The following is an 18370-nucleotide window of genomic DNA, read 5'->3' on the forward strand; positions in this document are numbered from 1 at the left end:
ACAAGATTAACCCAGCAGCAAGTAATATTTATTTGTAAAAATGGTTCAAAAGAGCTCTATTTCGTATCAATCGTTTGGCAGCGTCCATTTATTACGTAACGCTAAAATTGGACATTTTTGACCACCTCATCCCATCCCTCTGCGTAACGTTTTTTATATGGAAAAATTAAACGCTATTCCTCCCTCTCCCTAGAGCGTTACGTAGTTTGCGGAATTTTCAGGATGGTTGATTAGATCTCATCGGTCGAGTATATTTTTCTTACACACAATATAAAATAAACAATCATGATAGGTGAATCAAATTCTCAGTTAATGAGTAACCGAAGAACTCTTATTTGAGAACCTGGCTTTGTCTCAATAGGGGTGTGATTCCAGAAAGAAGGAAAAGAAAATTAATCTTTTCTAAATATGAACAGAAACAGTTATACACTAGAATCAAATACACACTTAAATCCGAATGCCGATCTCAGCTGTGCAAATCTCGGTAAAAGGCCGTTTGTTGACATCTTAGTAAAAGTGACGTTTGGTAACGGCACCCAAAGGTGCTGTTTTAAGTAAACTTGATGTTAGACTGACATATCAGTTAAAATTAATTTGCTTACCGCTCAGCTGTGCGGATCTTGGTAAAAGAATGAAAATTTGTTAAACTCAACTGAGTGTGTCCTCCACTGTACGAGTAAGTGTCGTATCCCCAAGATCACATAGGACAGTTATGTCTATTACAATATGTTATCTAATATATCTATGTTATATCAACTTTCATTTGAAATATGGGCTACCATCGAGCTTGAGAGAAAAAAAACTGTCTTTTACCATGATTATATTTGAAAATATTGTACTTCAAGGAACAAAAATTTAAAATAAAAAAAAATGTTCGGGATCCCTCGGTGGATTTTTTTGGGGAACCCGTCAAATGAAAGCTAAAAACCTATATTTTCGAATGCTGAAAGATTTAGCGATGCCTATTTTTTTGTGATAATATTGTTCTACCAGACACGCCGTGTGATAGTATAAGGATTAGGATTTCAAATCACATGGTATCGTATGGTATTTCAGATCTAGCGTGTGGGCTGAGCAAGAGCAGATCGACGAATCGGCAGAGGAGTTTTCACAAACAGCGGATTTCATCGCCAAGGCTGAGGAAATTTGCGGACCATATGTGTGGGGTCGTTACGATCTGCTGGTCATGCCTCCGAGCTTCCCATTCGGTGGTATGGAAAATCCCTGTTTGACTTTTGTGACTCCCACTTTGCTGGCAGGCGATAAATCGCTGGCCACTGTAGTGGCACATGAAATTGCCCATAGCTGGACCGGAAATTTGGTAACCAATCGTAACTTTGAGCATTTCTGGCTAAATGAAGGATTCACGGTATTTGTTGAGGGGAAAATCGTTGGCAGGCTGTTCGGGAACGCTTCGCGAGATTTCCACGCTTTACACGGATTAAGTGAACTAACCGATTGTGTAAGTTAAAATATATACAAAATTAAACAATACATTAGCAACTTTTTCCATACGAAAAGATCAATTTTGGCTGGATCTTATGTTTTGATTTGATTGGTTTTTTAATAGCACGTCATACATATCTTAGATTTCAAAAAATCACTCAAAAATATATATCGAAATTCAAGTTATGTCTGAAGAACTGTGGAAATTTCATTCAATTCGGTCCATAAATAACTCAGATCTAACTGTATATATAGTTTGTTTATGGAAAAGTGAAAATGTTGCAACTATATTATCCAATACTGTATCACAATCAATCCCTATTTTTAAATAACCACCTTTTCTCACTTTAGATTAAGACACAACTGGCGGACACACCTGAGCTTACAAAACTGGTGGTAGATCTTTCCGATTGTAGCCCAGATGATGCATTTTCAACGGTTCCGTACATGAAAGGCTCCACATTTCTTCGCTATTTGGAAGATCTTCTGGGAGGACCGGAGAAGTTCGAGCCATTTTTCCGCTCCTATTTGAACACATTCAAGTTCAAGTCAGTGTTGACCAATGATTTCAAAAAGGCTTTGTACGACTGGTTCCGCGAGGATCCCAAAAACGAAGAATTTCTGAGCCGCATCGATTGGGATCTGTGGCTATTTGGTACGGGGATGCCCCCGGTTATTCCCAAGTAATATCTTTCACTTAAATTCTTTTATCCTGAAATTCAATGAAAAATTTCCTTATTTTCAGCTATGATCGTTCGTTGTTGGAAGCCTGTCAAAAGCACGCGAAATTATGGGCGGAAAATGACATTGAAACGATCAAGGCATCCTCATTGCTGTCCGAGCCACTAACAAGTATTCAACTGATCGAGTTTTTAGCACAACTTCTAGAGAAAAAAACGATCCAAGGCCTAACGCCGGAAAAGGTGGCGCTGTTAGATCAGACATACCGCATCCATGCCACCAAGAACGCAGAGATTCGTTTCCGCTTCGTACGTCTCTACATTCGCGCTAAAATGATGGATAAGATGGACGAAATTCTCGCCTTTGCCAACAGCAACTTCCGCATGAAATTTGTCAGACCGATTTACAAAGAGTTGGCCGGCTGGCCGGAAGCGAAGCCCATCGCTGTTGAAAATTACAATAAGGTTAAAGACCAGATGATGACCGTTTGTGCCTACACCGTTTCCAAAGATCTGGGGCTTGAAACAGGTAAATGATTGATGTTCCCGAACAAGGAAAGTTATGAATGATGTTTTTTTGATAACGTTTAATAAACTGGCGATAACACGTAGATATGTTACTAATACTAAACTAGTATTGATTTCCGCGAGAGATGTGGATTGGTGCGGTGCGGTTCCGATAAGCGTGGTATATTCATTTGAATATCATCGATACGTTCCTTTGAGCGCCAGTCAAGAAAGAGAAGCGTTCCACCGATTGCCATCAGGACTGCCCCTATCATCGTGAGGGGCTGAAAAGATAGAAAGATATCACACCTCCCAAAAACGAACACAGGCGTTGTGTCTGCACTCACCTCTGGAATGTAGTCTAGGGCGTACTTTTTGCTGGTGCATTGTGTCATCATGATAATGGAAACGATCAACAGCAGTGTAAAAACGATATATGCCACCGTTATCTCTGCTATATGTTGTATCTTGAGCGCCGTTGTTGACTTTATCAAATCAAGCGCATATATTGTGTATGACAGCATCGCTAAAACCGCACTTACAGTTGTAGTAACGATGTAGGTCACAGCCCTGTTGGAAATCCAAAAGTAATATAGGTGATTTGAACGAACAAATTTCGATAAAGGATTCTAAAAATGTACTTGTGTGTAAATGTACTACTTATTTACGAAAATAGCGTTACAATGAAAAATTCATTTACAAATATTGTTAAAGACGACCAGAATTTTTTGAAATAACAAAAAAAAGTGGTTTAGCAAAATAAATTCGATTATTAAAAAAAAATAAGAGGGGGTTGTGTACAAGACACGACCGCATGACGTTAACTACGCCAAGTGATTTTCTGCATTTGAATTTTAGTCGATTGTCATAGTTGCAGCCTTCCTTTAGTCCAAAAACTAACATAATAACGGTCACAACATTTTAGATTTTCAATTGACACCCATGTATATTGTCGTAATTCGTAGTTAACGTCAAAAGAAGAATGAGCGAAGAAGCAGAGATTGGTCTGCTTTGATAGTGCCCTTCCAACCCACTTGTATGGTTGCGTAAGAAAGGAGTCGAAATTTTCCCAATTTTCGACAGTCCATCGTCAAAAATCAAACGTTTTCTCCATTTGAGTAAAATGTTGTATAAATTTTCGACCGATTGTTGGGAAAATATTGAAAATCTACCGATAAAAGGCTGAGTTATTGGTATTCAAAATCTTACATAATTTCGTGACGGTCGCAACATTTTAGATCTTCAATTGACACCCAGTATATTGCTGTAAGACGTAGTTAACGTCAAAAAATTGGCTTTTGAAATAATTACTTGACGTCCAGATTGATCTAATGCACATAGAATCATAAACTATGCATATTGTTCATTTGACTAGTTTTTTCTAGAATTTGTCCATATTCTGTGATGCTTACACCACGCGAAAAAGATTTGATGATAATAATACACCCCAACCTCTTTTTACGACCGTTAACGGGAGGTGGGGTCGTAAAAAATAAGGGTTATAATTATGTTTTTGAAAAATGTAACGTCTAGATGTGGAAATACTGATCCGAGATATTCGGCAAAGTTGAATCATGGGTGAGAACTTTCCAAAATTGAACAACTTTGCCGAAGGCGCCATCATTCAGAGTGGTCAGAATCCTGAGATATCCGGCAAATTTCCAATTTTAGCGTTACGTAATAAATGGACGCTGCCTTATGAGCGTTTTGTACATGATACATATGGTGCGGGTGTGAATCTGCTTTGACCGCAGCTTCTTGTGGAGGCCATAGTAGGCTCGACTTCCATTGATGATGCGCCTCCGTATTTCACGGCTACCGTTATTGTCAGCCGTCAGCAAGGATCCGAGGTAGACGAACTCATCCTCGAACGTATCCCCGTCTATTGTAACACTGCTACCTAGGCGATCCCTGTCGCACTCGGCCACACCAGCTGGACGCATTCACCACCAGTCCAACCTTTGCTGTCTCGCGTTTCAAGCGGGTGTATTGGTCTGCCACCTTTTCAAATATTCAGCCGACAATTAGAATGGTGATCGCTCGAAAGTTTTCACAATCGCCTTTCTTGTAGATGGGGCATATCACCCCTTCCTTCCACTCCTCCGGTAGCTGTTCTGTTTCCCAGATGCGTCGAGCTTCTGATAGAACTTGCGTGTTTCTTGAGACCGGCACAGCTGTTCCATCTCCTCACAGTCCGTCTCCTCCAGGCGGCGTTTTCTCTCCCGAAAGAGGCGGGCCTGCTGTTGTCGTTTCCGTCTATAACACTCCACGTTCCAACATCTTTCAGATGTTCTTGAAATTCTTTCTTAAGTAATCTTAAGAAATTCTAGAAGAATTCAAACGAATTTTGTTGGAAATACCATAAAAAAGAACGTATTGTGTGTTCAGGTAAAAAATCCTTTTAAAATTTCACCTTTTGTCAATTTTTGTCAAAAAATGTTCAAAATTCTTCAACATAAATTCCTTGAAAAATGAAGATAAATACATCCTCAGCAATGTTTTTCTTTGGTTAACCCCTCTACCGGCAGCTTAATTTTTAACGGCAAAAAAAAATTCAAATCGCGATAACTTTTTCGTTTATTGGTATTTTTGCACCATTTTTTCACAAGTTCTCAAAAAACTCTTCTAGTTTGAGGATTTGTGTCGATATTGATGATTGCATTTCAAAGTGATAAAACTCAGTCTTGATATCGCAAGGGTATGTGAGGTTTTTAATATTTTCTATGATATTTCTTGGTTCAGTGTAGACAAACGGACAAGTATGCTCCAATGACACAGCCGCGATAAACATTCCTGACGAAAAGTTTCATCACCTGAAGCGGGAATCGAACCCACACCTAATGAACAAGATGCGCCTAAATGCCGAACGACACTAACTACATGGTCACGAGGTTTTGATCGTCATTCAAACAAAGTTGTGGGAAAGAGAGGATTTATTAATTAAATATTTGAAACTCTTTTGAGAATCAATCACTTAAGAACATATTCTTGTGTACGGAGTAAAATTAGGTATTCAAAAAATGTAGCGAACAAAAAGGTGATCCAGAAATATTAAATAGAAGACTGTATCAGTTATATCGATTTTGTACACGTACATACTTGTATAACAGTCCCATATTCTATGGGATTTCCTATATACATGCGAGTATGGGCAGTGCAGATATTTGTCTGTGTAACTTACCAGAATCGTGACTCATTGCAGTCTCCTGAAGTGACAAAGATCAATCCTCCTATTATGAGGCATAGCTGAATGCAAGTCAAAAATTAACGAATTGTTCATTTTGATTAGCCTCTGTTGCTTACCAATGAGATTACTTTCAAAATTCCTGCTGAGGATAGAATAAATCCCGCACCACTCAACATTATTTGAAGTGTGTTTTAATATCAGCAAGGTGAACACTTTTGCGATGGGTGCATTTTCTCTAGATACGCGTTTGCGGCAAACTAAACGTTTCTCACTTCTAACGAAAGCGTTGAAACCTGGAGGACGGTTTTCTCTTTCCTCAATTAAATATTATTGAGATTTCTAGTAGCGATAGCAAATGCGATACAGATAAGAGGGTGAAAACTGTTTGAACAAGGAAGTGCTTCATTTCGTTCACTTCCCAGCACGAATCAGTATGGAAGCGACACTAGGCCTTTTCTCATTGCGAATAAAAGTTCAACGGCATTGGGATACAAATTTTTATGTTCATGATAGAGGTCATTCTTAGTATAAATTGATTAAATCTAAACTAATCAGCATGTAAGCGAAACCTAAGTCTATCGTTGTTTGAAACCGTACTTTTTCCGTTCGTAGAATAGATCCGTTTTGGAACTTCCCAGGTTTACAATTTTCGGACATCCATCTCTCTGCAAAAAAAATAAACAAAAAATAAAATATTTTCATTAGTAGGAATGTATATCTTTATTTGAGTGGCTTTTTGCCCTTGACGAGTTCGCCACTTATAGGTATGTAGCAGGGTGGTTCAAAATATCGTATTTGCTCCACAACGCTCATTCGATTCTAGATTACATTTACGAGTGTCTTCCCAAATTAGCTCTGTGGGACAAATTTGTTATTAGTCAAATAATTAGTTAATCTGATTTACCTTTTAATTAGAAATAAGAATATTATAGTTGTGATGAGAGATGTCCTTCCTCTCCGATGAGTTATTCCTCGTAGTAATGGCGGGTTAGAAATGAAAACACAGACAAGGAGAGAAGAAATGTTAGTGGTTGATACATGCTCTATCGCAGTATTGGCCTACACTGAAGTCATACCAAATTCGCTCTTCAGATGAAGCTTTCGAGAAACTCCATGGCAAAGTTCTCTGTACGCCATGTATGGCATTTAAGACAACTCAACAAAACTGATGAAAAACAACAAAAAATGATTCCGAAGAGCGAAAACCTTGATGTTTCAATGTAGGACAATCCAGCTTTATTGCATGTGAGACATTCTTGGTGATATTCTCACAACGGCCATTCACAATGGTTCGACGGATGTAGATAAAAAGACACCTACACGTTAATGCTTCCAGTGGACGATTTGCCCTTTGAAGCAAGCACCACACTAGACAACGGACTGGCATGCAACGCCCAGTGGCACAGTCGAAATACGTTCGTGACGAAAAGTTTTCTGGACTGAAGCGGGAATCGAACCAAAGATCATTACAATCAAATTAACACGACGACAGTTAATCAGCTAAGAGTCGACTATTGTAATTGAAACTGGTAATTTAGGTTTAGATAACGTTTTAAAGAAGCAGAAGTAAAGCGTGAACGCGGAGTAATAACCTTCCATCTCACCTTCAAGTGCTCCCCACAAGCACAACACTTCATTCTGGTACTTTAGAACGTCCATGTTGTAACTTGTTCACACAAGAAATCTGCCTCGACCGAGTTGGCAGAACGCGCCCATACCCCTTTCTGAACCGAAGGGCAGGGAACGAGTGTCCTCCCAAAATTTAAGCTCATTTGGATGAAACTTGGGACTGCACAAGCCCTTCAAAATTTGAATGGGAATTACTATTGGAAAACAAAGTCATTTATTTAGTGGTCCTTAGCCCATCTGCTTATGCGGGCCACCTAAATGCTTTCAAAACATAGCAAGGGCCGCAAAGTGTTTAACGATTCTGGGTTATTCAGGACTCTTGGTGATCAAGATCTTGATCAAAATTGTCCTATCAACGAAGTCAGAATTCAAATCAACACTAGTTGGAGATACATATGTCTGGGGTCCCTGGACTCCCCTTCAAGACCTAAAATTTGAATACATATGAAACATGAAGACTATTATCAATAAATTCTGGACAAACATTTCAAAAGGGCACATCGACATTGGTAAACATTGGCTTTGCAAGTCGCTGTTGAGCCCAATTCAACTCGATCACGCTCACCAATACCACTATCAGGAAGAGCTAACTAGAAATCCTTTATAAGAGAGATTCGCGGAAGCTGACATTTCTGTCAAAGTGTGAGCCAATCGAGCAGCGAGAGCTGTCAAAGTGTGAGCCAAACGAACTAGTGATCCTTTATAGAGAGATAAGCGGAAGTAAAATGGAATGATTTGGCAACAGACCAGCAGTGCTGATTTTGCTCGGCGTCGAGAATAATATTGTAACACGGACATGACTTCCTCATTGCTATAAAGTGTATTTTGTTTCGTTATAGATCTTTGAGCTACATATCAAAACTAACAAACATCCGAAAAAATCAAAAAATAAAAATCGCATTGACAAAAAATCAAAAAAGTAAAACATTTCATATTTTTGCTTCATGCAAAATTACTTTTACCGAAATAATTTCAAGCAGATTACATTACTCCTCAAGAAAAGTTCAAAACAAACATAATGCATGTTCGTTTGGCTCACACTTTGACAGCTCTCGCTGCTCGATTGGCTCACACTTTGACAGAAATGTCAGCTTCCGCGAATCTCTCTTATAAAGGATTTCTAAAACGAACATGCATTATGTTTGTTTTGAACTTTTCTTGAGGAGTAATGTAATCTGCTTGAAATTATTTCGGTAAAAGTAATTTTGCATGAAGCAAAAATATGAAATGTTTTACTTTTTTGATTTTTTGTCAATGCGATTTTTATTTTTTGATTTTTTCGGATGTTTGTTAGTTTTGATATGTAGCTCAAAGATCTATAACGAAACAAAATACACTTTATAGCAATGAGGAAGTCATGTCCGTGTTACAATATTATTCTCGACGCCGAGCAAAATCAGCACTGCTGGTCTGTTGCCAAATCATTCCATTTTACTTCCGCTTATCTCTCTATAAAGGATCACTAGAGCTAACCAACCCGGGAGCATCATGACAGCTGCAGTACAATGTCAGTGTACCGAAAAATTTTTGTCCGTGGTACTGTCAAAATCAATGAAATCATGGAGTGTGCTCGAAAAAGGGCGCAAACTAGAATGATGCTTAATGGACTTTTTAATTTTTGTTTGGGATTTGTAATATCATTATAAATCAGTGATCATCAAACTGAAAAGGTTTTGTGCGGTCCTCGGGAAGATTTTGTACGACCTACGAGCGGGTTTGGAATAGTTGTACGATATGGTCCGGTCAAAGACATGCTGTAAGTTGCTTTTAGTAACCGATCCTTTGCTATCGAAATTATGTTTTGACCGCATGGTAATTCAAAAGAAGTCAAATTTGTCTGCGTTTCTCCGTGTTGGAGATTGTAAAATAATACGTAACGCAACAGGGAGAGGGAGGGGATCTTTCGTAGTATTACGGCCCATACAAAAAAAAAAATCCATACAAAATCAGTTACTTGGCGGAGAGAGGGGGCTTGAAATTGGTCAATTTTTCGTTATGTTATATTTGAATAATTCCCTAGATATATATGGTGATCAGTAATGGATCATTATTGTATATCCACTTGAATGTTGGATTATCCCGGCTATTTAGAAGACTGTTCGAAACAGTCGTTAAAAATCGAGGGGAATCTCAATGTATTCCATCCAGATGAAACAATGTTGCGAATGTTGTAGAAACACATAATTAGGTTAACTATATATACCTTACGCGCAATAAACTATTGCCAGCTATTGAATTGCTTCATTGAACCTGTATTTTGACCACTAAAAATATTTATTACAAGTTGAATTTTGTTTAGTGAAACATACTTTCATAAACATTCCATCCAACCACCCCTCATTTTCCGAGCCGTGCAGCCGGCAGCCGAGTGTCAACAACAGCTGTTTTGGAAATCTGACTCGACGCCCACTCTGCTGTCCTTGTTGCTCTACTTGAAAGAGTAGGGTGCTCGTTTGCGCGCGAAAAACTTCTCGCTCGTTGATGCTGCCAAATCTGACAGCGACTGTTTCACCGACCGTTTAGAACGACGACTGTTTCAAACGGTCGCGAACAGTTAGGAACTGAACGGTCAATAAAATAACCAAAACGGCCGCTATGGAAAGCATAGATTGCGCCACCGTAGCCTTGTGTGTTTGACAGAACAGCAATGCTGTCACAATGTTAAATCCCATATATAGTGGCGCCTTTGTTTTGATGCGATGAGCACTCGCAAAAACTACCTACAATGATCCATTGATGTTGCATTTTTTTTTTAATTTATGGAAGGGATTTTCTTTTACAAATGTGAAATGAAGTGTTAAAATTCAATTTGTAGTTTTTTTTATTAATAATTTATGGAAAATTGACTATAGTAATCAGTTTGAGTTTATATACAGCTTTTTACTTGCAGCACATTTTTCTTTGGGGATTTGAACACTTTTTTTTCTCATGTTCACCACCAAATGTCTAACTTTCAATCAGCTGATTGGATGAGCTATCCAGCTCTTTACGAGCGCTAATATTTGTAGGGATCTATTGATCAGACGTTTGACTTGGGTCTTTTAACATGGACTTCCACCGGTGCATTAAATTTACTCAGTCCGCAGCTTATATAATTTTGGCATTAGAGCGGGCCGAAACACGTGGGGAGCATTGAGAAGTGTGACCCGTTGAATTGTCAAAATTTTTAGACCGAGAGAATTAAGTACAACGTCAATTGATCGGACTCAAGCCAAACGTCAAACTGATGGATCCCTACCAGAAAGTAACTAACTTCTGACGGCCATTACCGCTTTTGAAAAGCTGGATGTAGTTCATCCAATGGACTTATCCACGGTCTTCTTTTCTTGGCGACTTTCTTTTTCTTTTCCGCTCTGCCCGTATGTGTTTACATAAAATGACTTCTACACCAATTGACTTATCCACCGGTGTACTAATTTTCACTGTGTAGTTAATTTTCACTCCGTCCAAGAATGGTGACACTTGAGCGGGGCACGCTTCTGTATGTTCTTCATGTACTCTTACCCCACTCAAGTGTCAAAATTCTTCGACCGAGTCAGTTTAGTACATCAATGGATAAGACCATGGTATTATCCAGTGGTGTACTAAACCATCTCGGTCGAAGAATTTTGACACTAGAGCGGGTCCAGATCACGTGGAGATCATACGGGAGCGTGCCCCGCTCAAGTGTCACAATTCTCCGACGGAGTTAATTTAGTACACCGGTGGATTAGACCATCACAATAGTTCGAAAAAAAGGACACAGTGATCTCACACCCGACAGAAGTACAATGCGTGGATAAATGTGCAATGGAATCGTTATTTTTTTTTGTAAACATCGGCCGCTGTAAAGGTTTTCTTCTCGCTGGAAGTTGCAGCGTGACATCATCGTAAATTAGTTCAAACACACTTAAACGGAGTCGCCGAGAATCTAACAGTTGATATCTCGGTAATAATGTGACGATTCTCGGTAAAACTCCAGGTACACGTTTACCAAATCTCGGTAGAGTTCACCGAGATCTCGACAAAAAAATTGGATTGCCGAAGTCTCTGTAAAATAAGTACCGAGATTCGGCATTGAAAATTACCGAATTCTCAGCTGTTGGGTTCTCAGCAAAACATTTTACTCAGGTCGGTGAGATAATTTAAAAATGTACACGTTAAGCTCATACGGAGAATTTCACCGTAATCTGAACAGCTGAACAGTTCGGTGAAATAAAACACCGTAATTCCGTCGAAATTTTACGGATTCCGGTGATTTTTCACGGAATACTGTAATATGTACCGTACTCCGTTAATTTATTCCACCGAACCAGGGTGTCGACCCAATTTTGAAAATAAAATTCCCTGACTTTCCCTGACCTTCCAGTTGTTTTCCAGAAAAATTCCAGATCATGTTGATTTGTTTATTTGATAGAGTTTATGTATTAGGTCGTATGAATAAACTGAGCATTCATACGCACGACAATTTTCTTCAAGTTTCCTTTATAATTGTAGAAAACGATGTATTTGGATATTGAACTACCTCAGATATAATTTCACTAGTGTCAGGCATAAAGGACAATTTTGGACACCTTCCGGAACCTGATTATACCATTTTTCATACATAACGTAATTTAATACGTCACTCTGTTAAGACCATTATTAAACTTTTTTATTGGGAGGACTTTCTTCCTAAAATTTTGCTACTTCTTTTTCAGGTAAAATTACAGCCTTTGTCAAAGAACTTTCTTTGAGGAATTCAACAAATTATTCGCAGAATTTCCAATTTGAATTCTTAAATGTATTTTTCCAAGTATTCCTTCAAAACTTTTTTTTCAAGAACTCCTCTCATATTTCTCCCAGAACCTCCTCAAATGTTTTATCCGAATATATGACTTCAATATCACAAAGAATCATGTTTTAAGAACTCCTACGTTGTTCCTTCATAAACTAGTCCAAAGATTTTTAACTAGTTTAAGAATTCCGGCGCGTATTTTCTTTGAAGAAAAGAAAATTTTCTAGCTGGTGAATGATGGAGGAAAATTTCTTCTCTTTGAAGAAATTGTTCACCGGAATTCACCTACAGGAATCTCTAAAATATATTGAAAAATTTCTTTCAGTTATGATTTTTTTCCTAGAAATTAATTTAAAATTCATAAGAATATTACAGAAATACTCCAAAAAATGTTTAGGGATCACATACACTTTTTCAAAAATGTATTCATTTTTTCTTAAATTGCTTCACCATGATTCCTTAAAGGTAATTTATTTTAGTTAATTTTTAGAATTCCGATGTGATTTTTTTAATTCTAGCAACCGTTCTCCCCGAAAAATTTATCGGAATGAATTCTGGAATTGAATAACGCGCTAATAATAAGTTTTCAGATGTTCGTTTTAATGTGTCGTGCCTCCAACAATCCTCGATTTAACTCCACTAAGAATGAGTCAATGAGTATTTTCCAAGTACTTTTTTCTGGGGTTTGTGCTAACGTAAGAACTTCATGTACACTCACAGAACGCGACAAGAGAACGAACATAACACATATTGTTCTTACAAACAATTAAAAAGGATTTAAATTTACCTTTTTAGTCGACCGGTTTCGAGCTCGATCTAACCCATCTACGGGACGATGTCCGACTAATCTTCCAAGTAATCTCACAAACTATCAAGGGATTATCGAGCAGATCGCTTAAAATTAAATTCCTGAAATTATCTGAGATAATGATCTTCATAAGTTTTGGTGAACTTCTTCTTAAAACAAAAAACAAACTGGACGTATCTGTAAGTAAGCTCCTGAATAAAATCCTGAGATAACGCTTGAAATTCATGATATTTTCATAAAATCCTGGAAAATTTAAATTGAAAAATCCAAATTTAAATAGACAGCAAAATGGACAAAATGGAAATTTCCTTGACTTCCCTGGGCATAGAGTTACACCGTACTTGCCACACGATATACGAATGCGAAAATGGCAATTTAGGCAAAGAAAGCTCTCAGTTAATAACTGTGGAAGTGCTCTTAGAACACTACACTGAGTAGCCGACTGCCAAGAAGAAGAAGAAGAAGAAAAAGAAGAATAAGAAGCAAAATGGACAAATATCACTTTGCTGTATTGTCTCCAAAAACGACATGATAAAGAATTCAGGAAATATCTTGTCTTGTTTCTCTATATTTCGTTTTATCAGTTTAACTTGGATATTTTAAGCAAACTTGTAAAGTTTATTCCATTTTTTCCTCAAGCGTTTGAAGAGAAGACAATGATCTGATCTAGGAAACTTTAGAACTAAATATTAATAAAGCAAACTACGCCAACTTTGACGAAATTGTTCAGAGAGCACTGTTGATGCTTTTCATTTCAGAAAATTTTGGATTCTAAGAATAAGTATAGGTAGTAAAGTACAGCTTACACTCATATGCATAAAAGTGTTTTCTCAATCAACTTGTTTGATGTTGTAGTATTGAATATTTTTCCCTGACCTCTAGTGAAATTCCCTGACTTTCCCTGACTCTCCAGGTCACAAATCGAATTCCCTGACATTCCCTGACTTTCCAGGTTTTTCCAGGTAGTCGACACCCTGCGAACTGTTCAGCTGTTGAGATTTTACAGGAATCCGTAAAATAATTGATACGCGTTTAATTCATTTGGTGCTAAAACTTGGTGCTTTTATTAAATTTATTTTCATTGCAAAAAGAAAAATCAGACTCGCCCTTATTTCATTTCATTCCATTCGTTGTTTTGCACCCGTCAACAACGAAACAAATTTCCGATCTCCCATAGTGAAAAATCGTGCCGGCAGCGGTGGATGGCCCCATTGTTTACGCTGAAAGTAGGTACGTGAAAATTGCGTTATCTGTCACTTCGCGGGGGGGTTGCCAACTTTTGAGAACAGGTGCATCGACAAAAGAATATTAGCGATCAAAAGTAAGGTTAGGTTCCGGAAGTTTTGCAAATTTTAACACATATTTACGATTCCCTGTGCTTTGCATTACTAAAATCCTATTGTGATGATTTTTCTTCCAAAATTGTCTCTAGCAACTTTGATTGGGATGCACTAGTCACCATTCTAGAACAGCGCCATCTTCGCATTTTAGCTTTGCGTTAGATTACGACTTTTAAATGCCATGAATATCACGTGACTTTGACAATTGAATATTGCTAATATCATCCTTCCCCGTGGAAAAAATCATTGGAAAATGTTTTTTTCCCGGTGACCTTTTCCGTATTACTGTCGGTTGGTAATATTTGCTAATGTTATATTTTGCATGGAAGAGCGCTATTATAAGCATATGATTTTTTTTTTTCTAAATTTTGACATTCAACTTTCTCCCAGCGCAGAGAGTCATGTATGGCCGAAAAGCGTATATGCCCGGACACTAGACGTTTTTCAGGAATCAACAGTAATTTTAAAACTGATATCGACATTTTTAACATGATTTTGTACACCAAAAAAAATGTTTGTTGATAAAAATGCTGGAAACATCAACTAGTTGAGGGACAAAAACTTAGTTTTAAGAAAAACGATTCTGAATCTTTTGTGCCAATTATTCATCTCATACAAATTGTATGGGAGCCACACACTTAAAATAAATCGCAGTATTCTGTGAAATAAATCACCGAAATTGAACTGTAAACAACAAAATTACAGATTTATCTGTGAAATCTACTATTTTACCGACAAAATCCGTGAAATTAACTATTTTACCGGCGAAAATCCGTGAAATCTATTATTTTACCGGAAAAATCCGTGAAACAAACAATTTTACTGTAACCCTGTGAAATACTTACGAACAGTTCGGTAACAGCATTATTTTCACCGAACTTCTGTGAAATCGTGTGACAGTCGCTTTGGCAGGCATGAGCTTCCTTTGTTGCAGTTTTTGCACACCACTAACAAGCAGTGTAAGCTGGCTTAGTGGTAGCAAGCCTACTTCCTGATCGGTAGGTCGGGAGTTCGATTTCCGGTCTGAACCATTTTCTTATTTTTCTTTATGATCTCGTTTAAAGATTTTACAGATTGTACGGTGATTTTTCACCGAAGCTTCAGCTGTTGAGATTACGGTGAAATTTCACCGTAATCCGTAATTTTTTTAAGTGTGCAAAAAAAAACTAAGCCAATCCTCTACGAATTATGATATTTTATCTCTTTTTAATGTATTCGAATCCTCTGAGCAGAATCTAGAGGAACAAACAAGTAGATTGGAGTACCTTGTACCATTTAATTCCGTTTTAATTGCTTATCTTTGACTGATAGGCGTTTTTCGACTACCACCTGCAGTCTTCTTCAGTGTCACTGATGCAGTGGATAGGAGTAACTGACATTGAAGAAGACTGCAAGTGGTAGTCAAAATACGCGTATCTATCAAAGATAAGCAATTAGGGCGGAATTTAAAGGTACAATCTACTTTTGTGTATCTATATTTTTCTGTTGGACGGAAAAATCACCTAAAAATTACATTAGAAAGCGTGAAAAAAGTAGAATTCTACAATGAACTTATCTTAAAACTTAAAACCGACCAAAATGTCACTTACACCCCTTTGCGTTTGGGCCCTCAATTGATATGATGTAAAGAAAACACATGTTACATCTCCATTCTGTGGCTACGTTTCTTTCGAACCTCTTGAAGCCAAAAAGACAAACAATATTAATGCACGTTTGAAAGTATGGATTATTTGTAGCTCAGCATTTGAGCAAAGCTTTTAATATGTCATTTCTGTTTTTTCACACTTTGGCGCGTATCCGCAAGTTGTTTGTTTCGCACATGATTTTTTTCAAAGACCTTGAAAAATAGTTTCCTTTAAATTATAGAATTTGATGGATCAGAAAATAATATTTTCTGTGATAGCTCCATCATGCAGAGGGATTCCCAACTAACTGTACAACATAGGGTAAATTATGGGCTATGGATGAGTCTGGAAATGGCTATCAACTTATTGCATGAGATACGAATTACTAGTTTACGCAACAAGTTGTAGAATGATGATTTTTACAGCACGAGTCGTACATTTAACCAACGAGGCTCGTCGAGTTGGATAATTACGACGAGTGCTGTAAAAATCGAGTTGCGTACACCGTTTTTTGCGTTGTTTACCTTTTGATAGTATCATAAATCATATCGGGGAGTAGCGACGTAGAGCAAAAGCGATATTTTGAACAGTGATGCCACATACACAGATTTATCTGTAATTACACAGATTTTTTTCCTGATCTTGCCTACAGATATCTGTGATCACAGATCACAGATTTTTTTTGATAAAAAAGATTTTTAAGATTTTAGGATATTTCATAAGTTGCGGACAGTTTTGGAAAATATAACGCAGAAATACCATTACTCAGTTAAGTTTTTCAGAAAAACTTAAGTTTTTTTATGTAAATTTTGAGAAACAATTATGCATTTTTAACTTACTTCTGGTAGAATTAATTCAAATTAATAACGGTTGACATGCCAAATACATCTATAATACGTGTGCGAAAGCTCTTTCTGGCCTTAAAAAATCAATTTTGGATTTTTCAACACCATAGATTTTTACCAAGATTTTTGTAGGTTGACTTAAGATAAATAAGATTTTTTCGGCCAAAAACACAGATGAGATTCGGAAAAAATGTGGCAACACTGATTTTGAACTACCCTAGCGGTAGACGTACACTGAGGCAAAAAAACTTAGGTTTTCCATAAATCAAGACTTATGAACCAACCAAATTATGGTTTCATTGCACGCTTAAACATTTCGAAAATGGGATCATAAATTTCATAAGTGAGAGCTTTGAATTCTTTAACAACAATTACTTGAAATAATTATCATAGCAATCGCTAGAAGAACTACTCCGCTTTCGATGTTGGCTACAAGTTAATCGAAAACAGATTACATGTTATCAAAACATGTCAATTCTTGTGCACGCCTGAAATAAAAGGCGAACAACATTATCGATTGATAATACAATTAGTTAATACCATTGCGTTTATTACCGAATTTCATTGATTGACTTATGAAATTCATTACTGAAATTCTTCACCAAAATCATAAGTAAAACTTACAAATTTCAACAATAATCGTTTTGGCGCCAAATCATGATTATTCCTTAAGAAATTATTAAGTTGTTTTGCCTCAGTGTATAGGCTAATGTACGAAACGACTTCAGTCAGGCCAACTTACATCTTTCTCCTGGATCGTACATTCCTTGCAGTAGTAGGCATCCGATACGCCGGGACCGCCGCAAATTACGCATCGTCCTTGGTAGGAACCGTAGTTGCACTCGTCACAGATTCGCACCAGGGTACACGGCCGTACGTAGGAATCACAGATCACACACTTTCCGTCGCACTTCTCACACAGGCGCCCAATGGCTGGAACAAAACAGGTTGAATTTGTAACACATAAACTTCTAGTGACATTGAAAACTTACCAACTCCCGGTTGTTTCCGGCAGAATATAAGATCGGGATGATGCTTGGCCATTGTGAAGTTTTATTTCCTTGAATAAAAGGCTGAATTTCCAAATAATCGCGGAAAGAATTGCTGGAACTAAACGATTCGCTACCCGAGAAAGCGTTTTATGATGAACGATTGTCAAGATTGTCAAACATGAGCGTTACGAATCAGTTCCAAGACCAACAATTGAAAAGGCCACATTTCAAATAGGGGCTCCTGGGGTAATATGCACCACTTAAGGAAGATGTGCCGAAATGAACACTAAACAACATGTATGTAGTGTTTTAATTCACGAATCTTGTTGGTTTGGGTCCACCCTACATGGTGTTGAGCGAATTGTCATCATATTTACACTAAATTCTTGGAAAATTAAACTTTCTTCAAACACTACTTTTGCGTGAATTTAGATTGATGCGGGGCACGATGCACCACTTTTTGGGGCAGAACGCACCACAACATTGAGGCACGACGCACTTAAACAAAGGGGCATGATGCACTACAACAATGAGGCAAGATGCACCATCGTGTTT

At 37.6% G+C, this 18370-nt stretch overlaps 3 protein-coding genes across 8 annotated transcripts in view; 1 reads left to right on the forward strand and 2 right to left on the reverse strand.

Annotated features, from left to right (window-relative positions):
- Positions 1-2752, forward strand: part of LOC5578759 (leukotriene A-4 hydrolase) — a 31310-nt gene extending 28558 nt beyond the window's left edge. For all 6 annotated transcript variants that reach the window (XM_001657077.2, XM_021845759.1, XM_021845758.1 and 3 more), the window contains exons 6-8: positions 1057-1462; positions 1798-2129; positions 2192-2752. In XM_001657077.2, the coding sequence (XP_001657127.2) occupies positions 1057-1462; positions 1798-2129; positions 2192-2663 (1210 nt within the window). In that variant the 3' untranslated portion in view covers positions 2664-2752. The remainder of the gene's footprint in view (positions 1-1056; positions 1463-1797; positions 2130-2191) is intronic.
- On the reverse strand, positions 2687-6119 carry LOC110676736. The gene is made up of 4 exons (XM_021845764.1): positions 5937-6119; positions 5815-5879; positions 2981-3203; positions 2687-2917 (listed from the first exon to the last, which is right to left on the reverse strand). The coding sequence occupies exons 1-4, from the start codon at positions 5994-5996 to the stop codon at positions 2753-2755; spliced, it is 513 nt and encodes a 170-aa protein (XP_021701456.1). The 5' UTR covers positions 5997-6119; the 3' UTR covers positions 2687-2752.
- A 184-nt stretch (positions 6120-6303) lies between these two features.
- On the reverse strand, positions 6304-17983 carry LOC5578758 (PHD finger-like domain-containing protein 5A). The gene is made up of 3 exons (XM_001657076.2): positions 17816-17983; positions 17566-17756; positions 6304-6485 (listed from the first exon to the last, which is right to left on the reverse strand). Exons 1-3 carry the CDS (start codon positions 17865-17867, stop codon positions 6396-6398), a joined length of 333 nt encoding a protein of 110 aa, XP_001657126.1. The 5' UTR covers positions 17868-17983; the 3' UTR covers positions 6304-6395.
- Positions 17984-18370: the final 387 nt, after the last annotated feature.

This window comes from Aedes aegypti, chromosome 2, assembly GCF_002204515.2.
Source record: "Aedes aegypti strain LVP_AGWG chromosome 2, AaegL5.0 Primary Assembly, whole genome shotgun sequence".
NCBI lineage: Eukaryota > Metazoa > Arthropoda > Insecta > Diptera > Culicidae > Aedes > Aedes aegypti.

Coding starts and splice junctions, on each gene's coding strand:
- LOC110676736 (XM_021845764.1), bottom strand. CDS start 5,996: ATGTTGAGTGGTGCGGGATTTATTCTATCCTCAGCAGGAATTTTGAAA. Junction 5,880..5,936: donor TTTTGAAAGTAATCTCATTG/GTAAGCAACAGA, acceptor ACTTGCATTCAG/CTATGCCTCATAATAGGAGG. Junction 3,204..5,814: donor TGCAATGAGTCACGATTCTG/GTAAGTTACACA, acceptor GATTTCCAACAG/GGCTGTGACCTACATCGTTA.
- LOC5578758 (XM_001657076.2), bottom strand. CDS start 17,867: ATGGCCAAGCATCATCCCGATCTTATATTCTGCCGGAAACAACCGGGA. Junction 17,757..17,815: donor CCGGAAACAACCGGGAGTTG/GTAAGTTTTCAA, acceptor GTTTTGTTCCAG/CCATTGGGCGCCTGTGTGAG. Junction 6,486..17,565: donor GTACGATCCAGGAGAAAGAT/GTAAGTTGGCCT, acceptor TTTTTTTTGCAG/AGAGATGGATGTCCGAAAAT.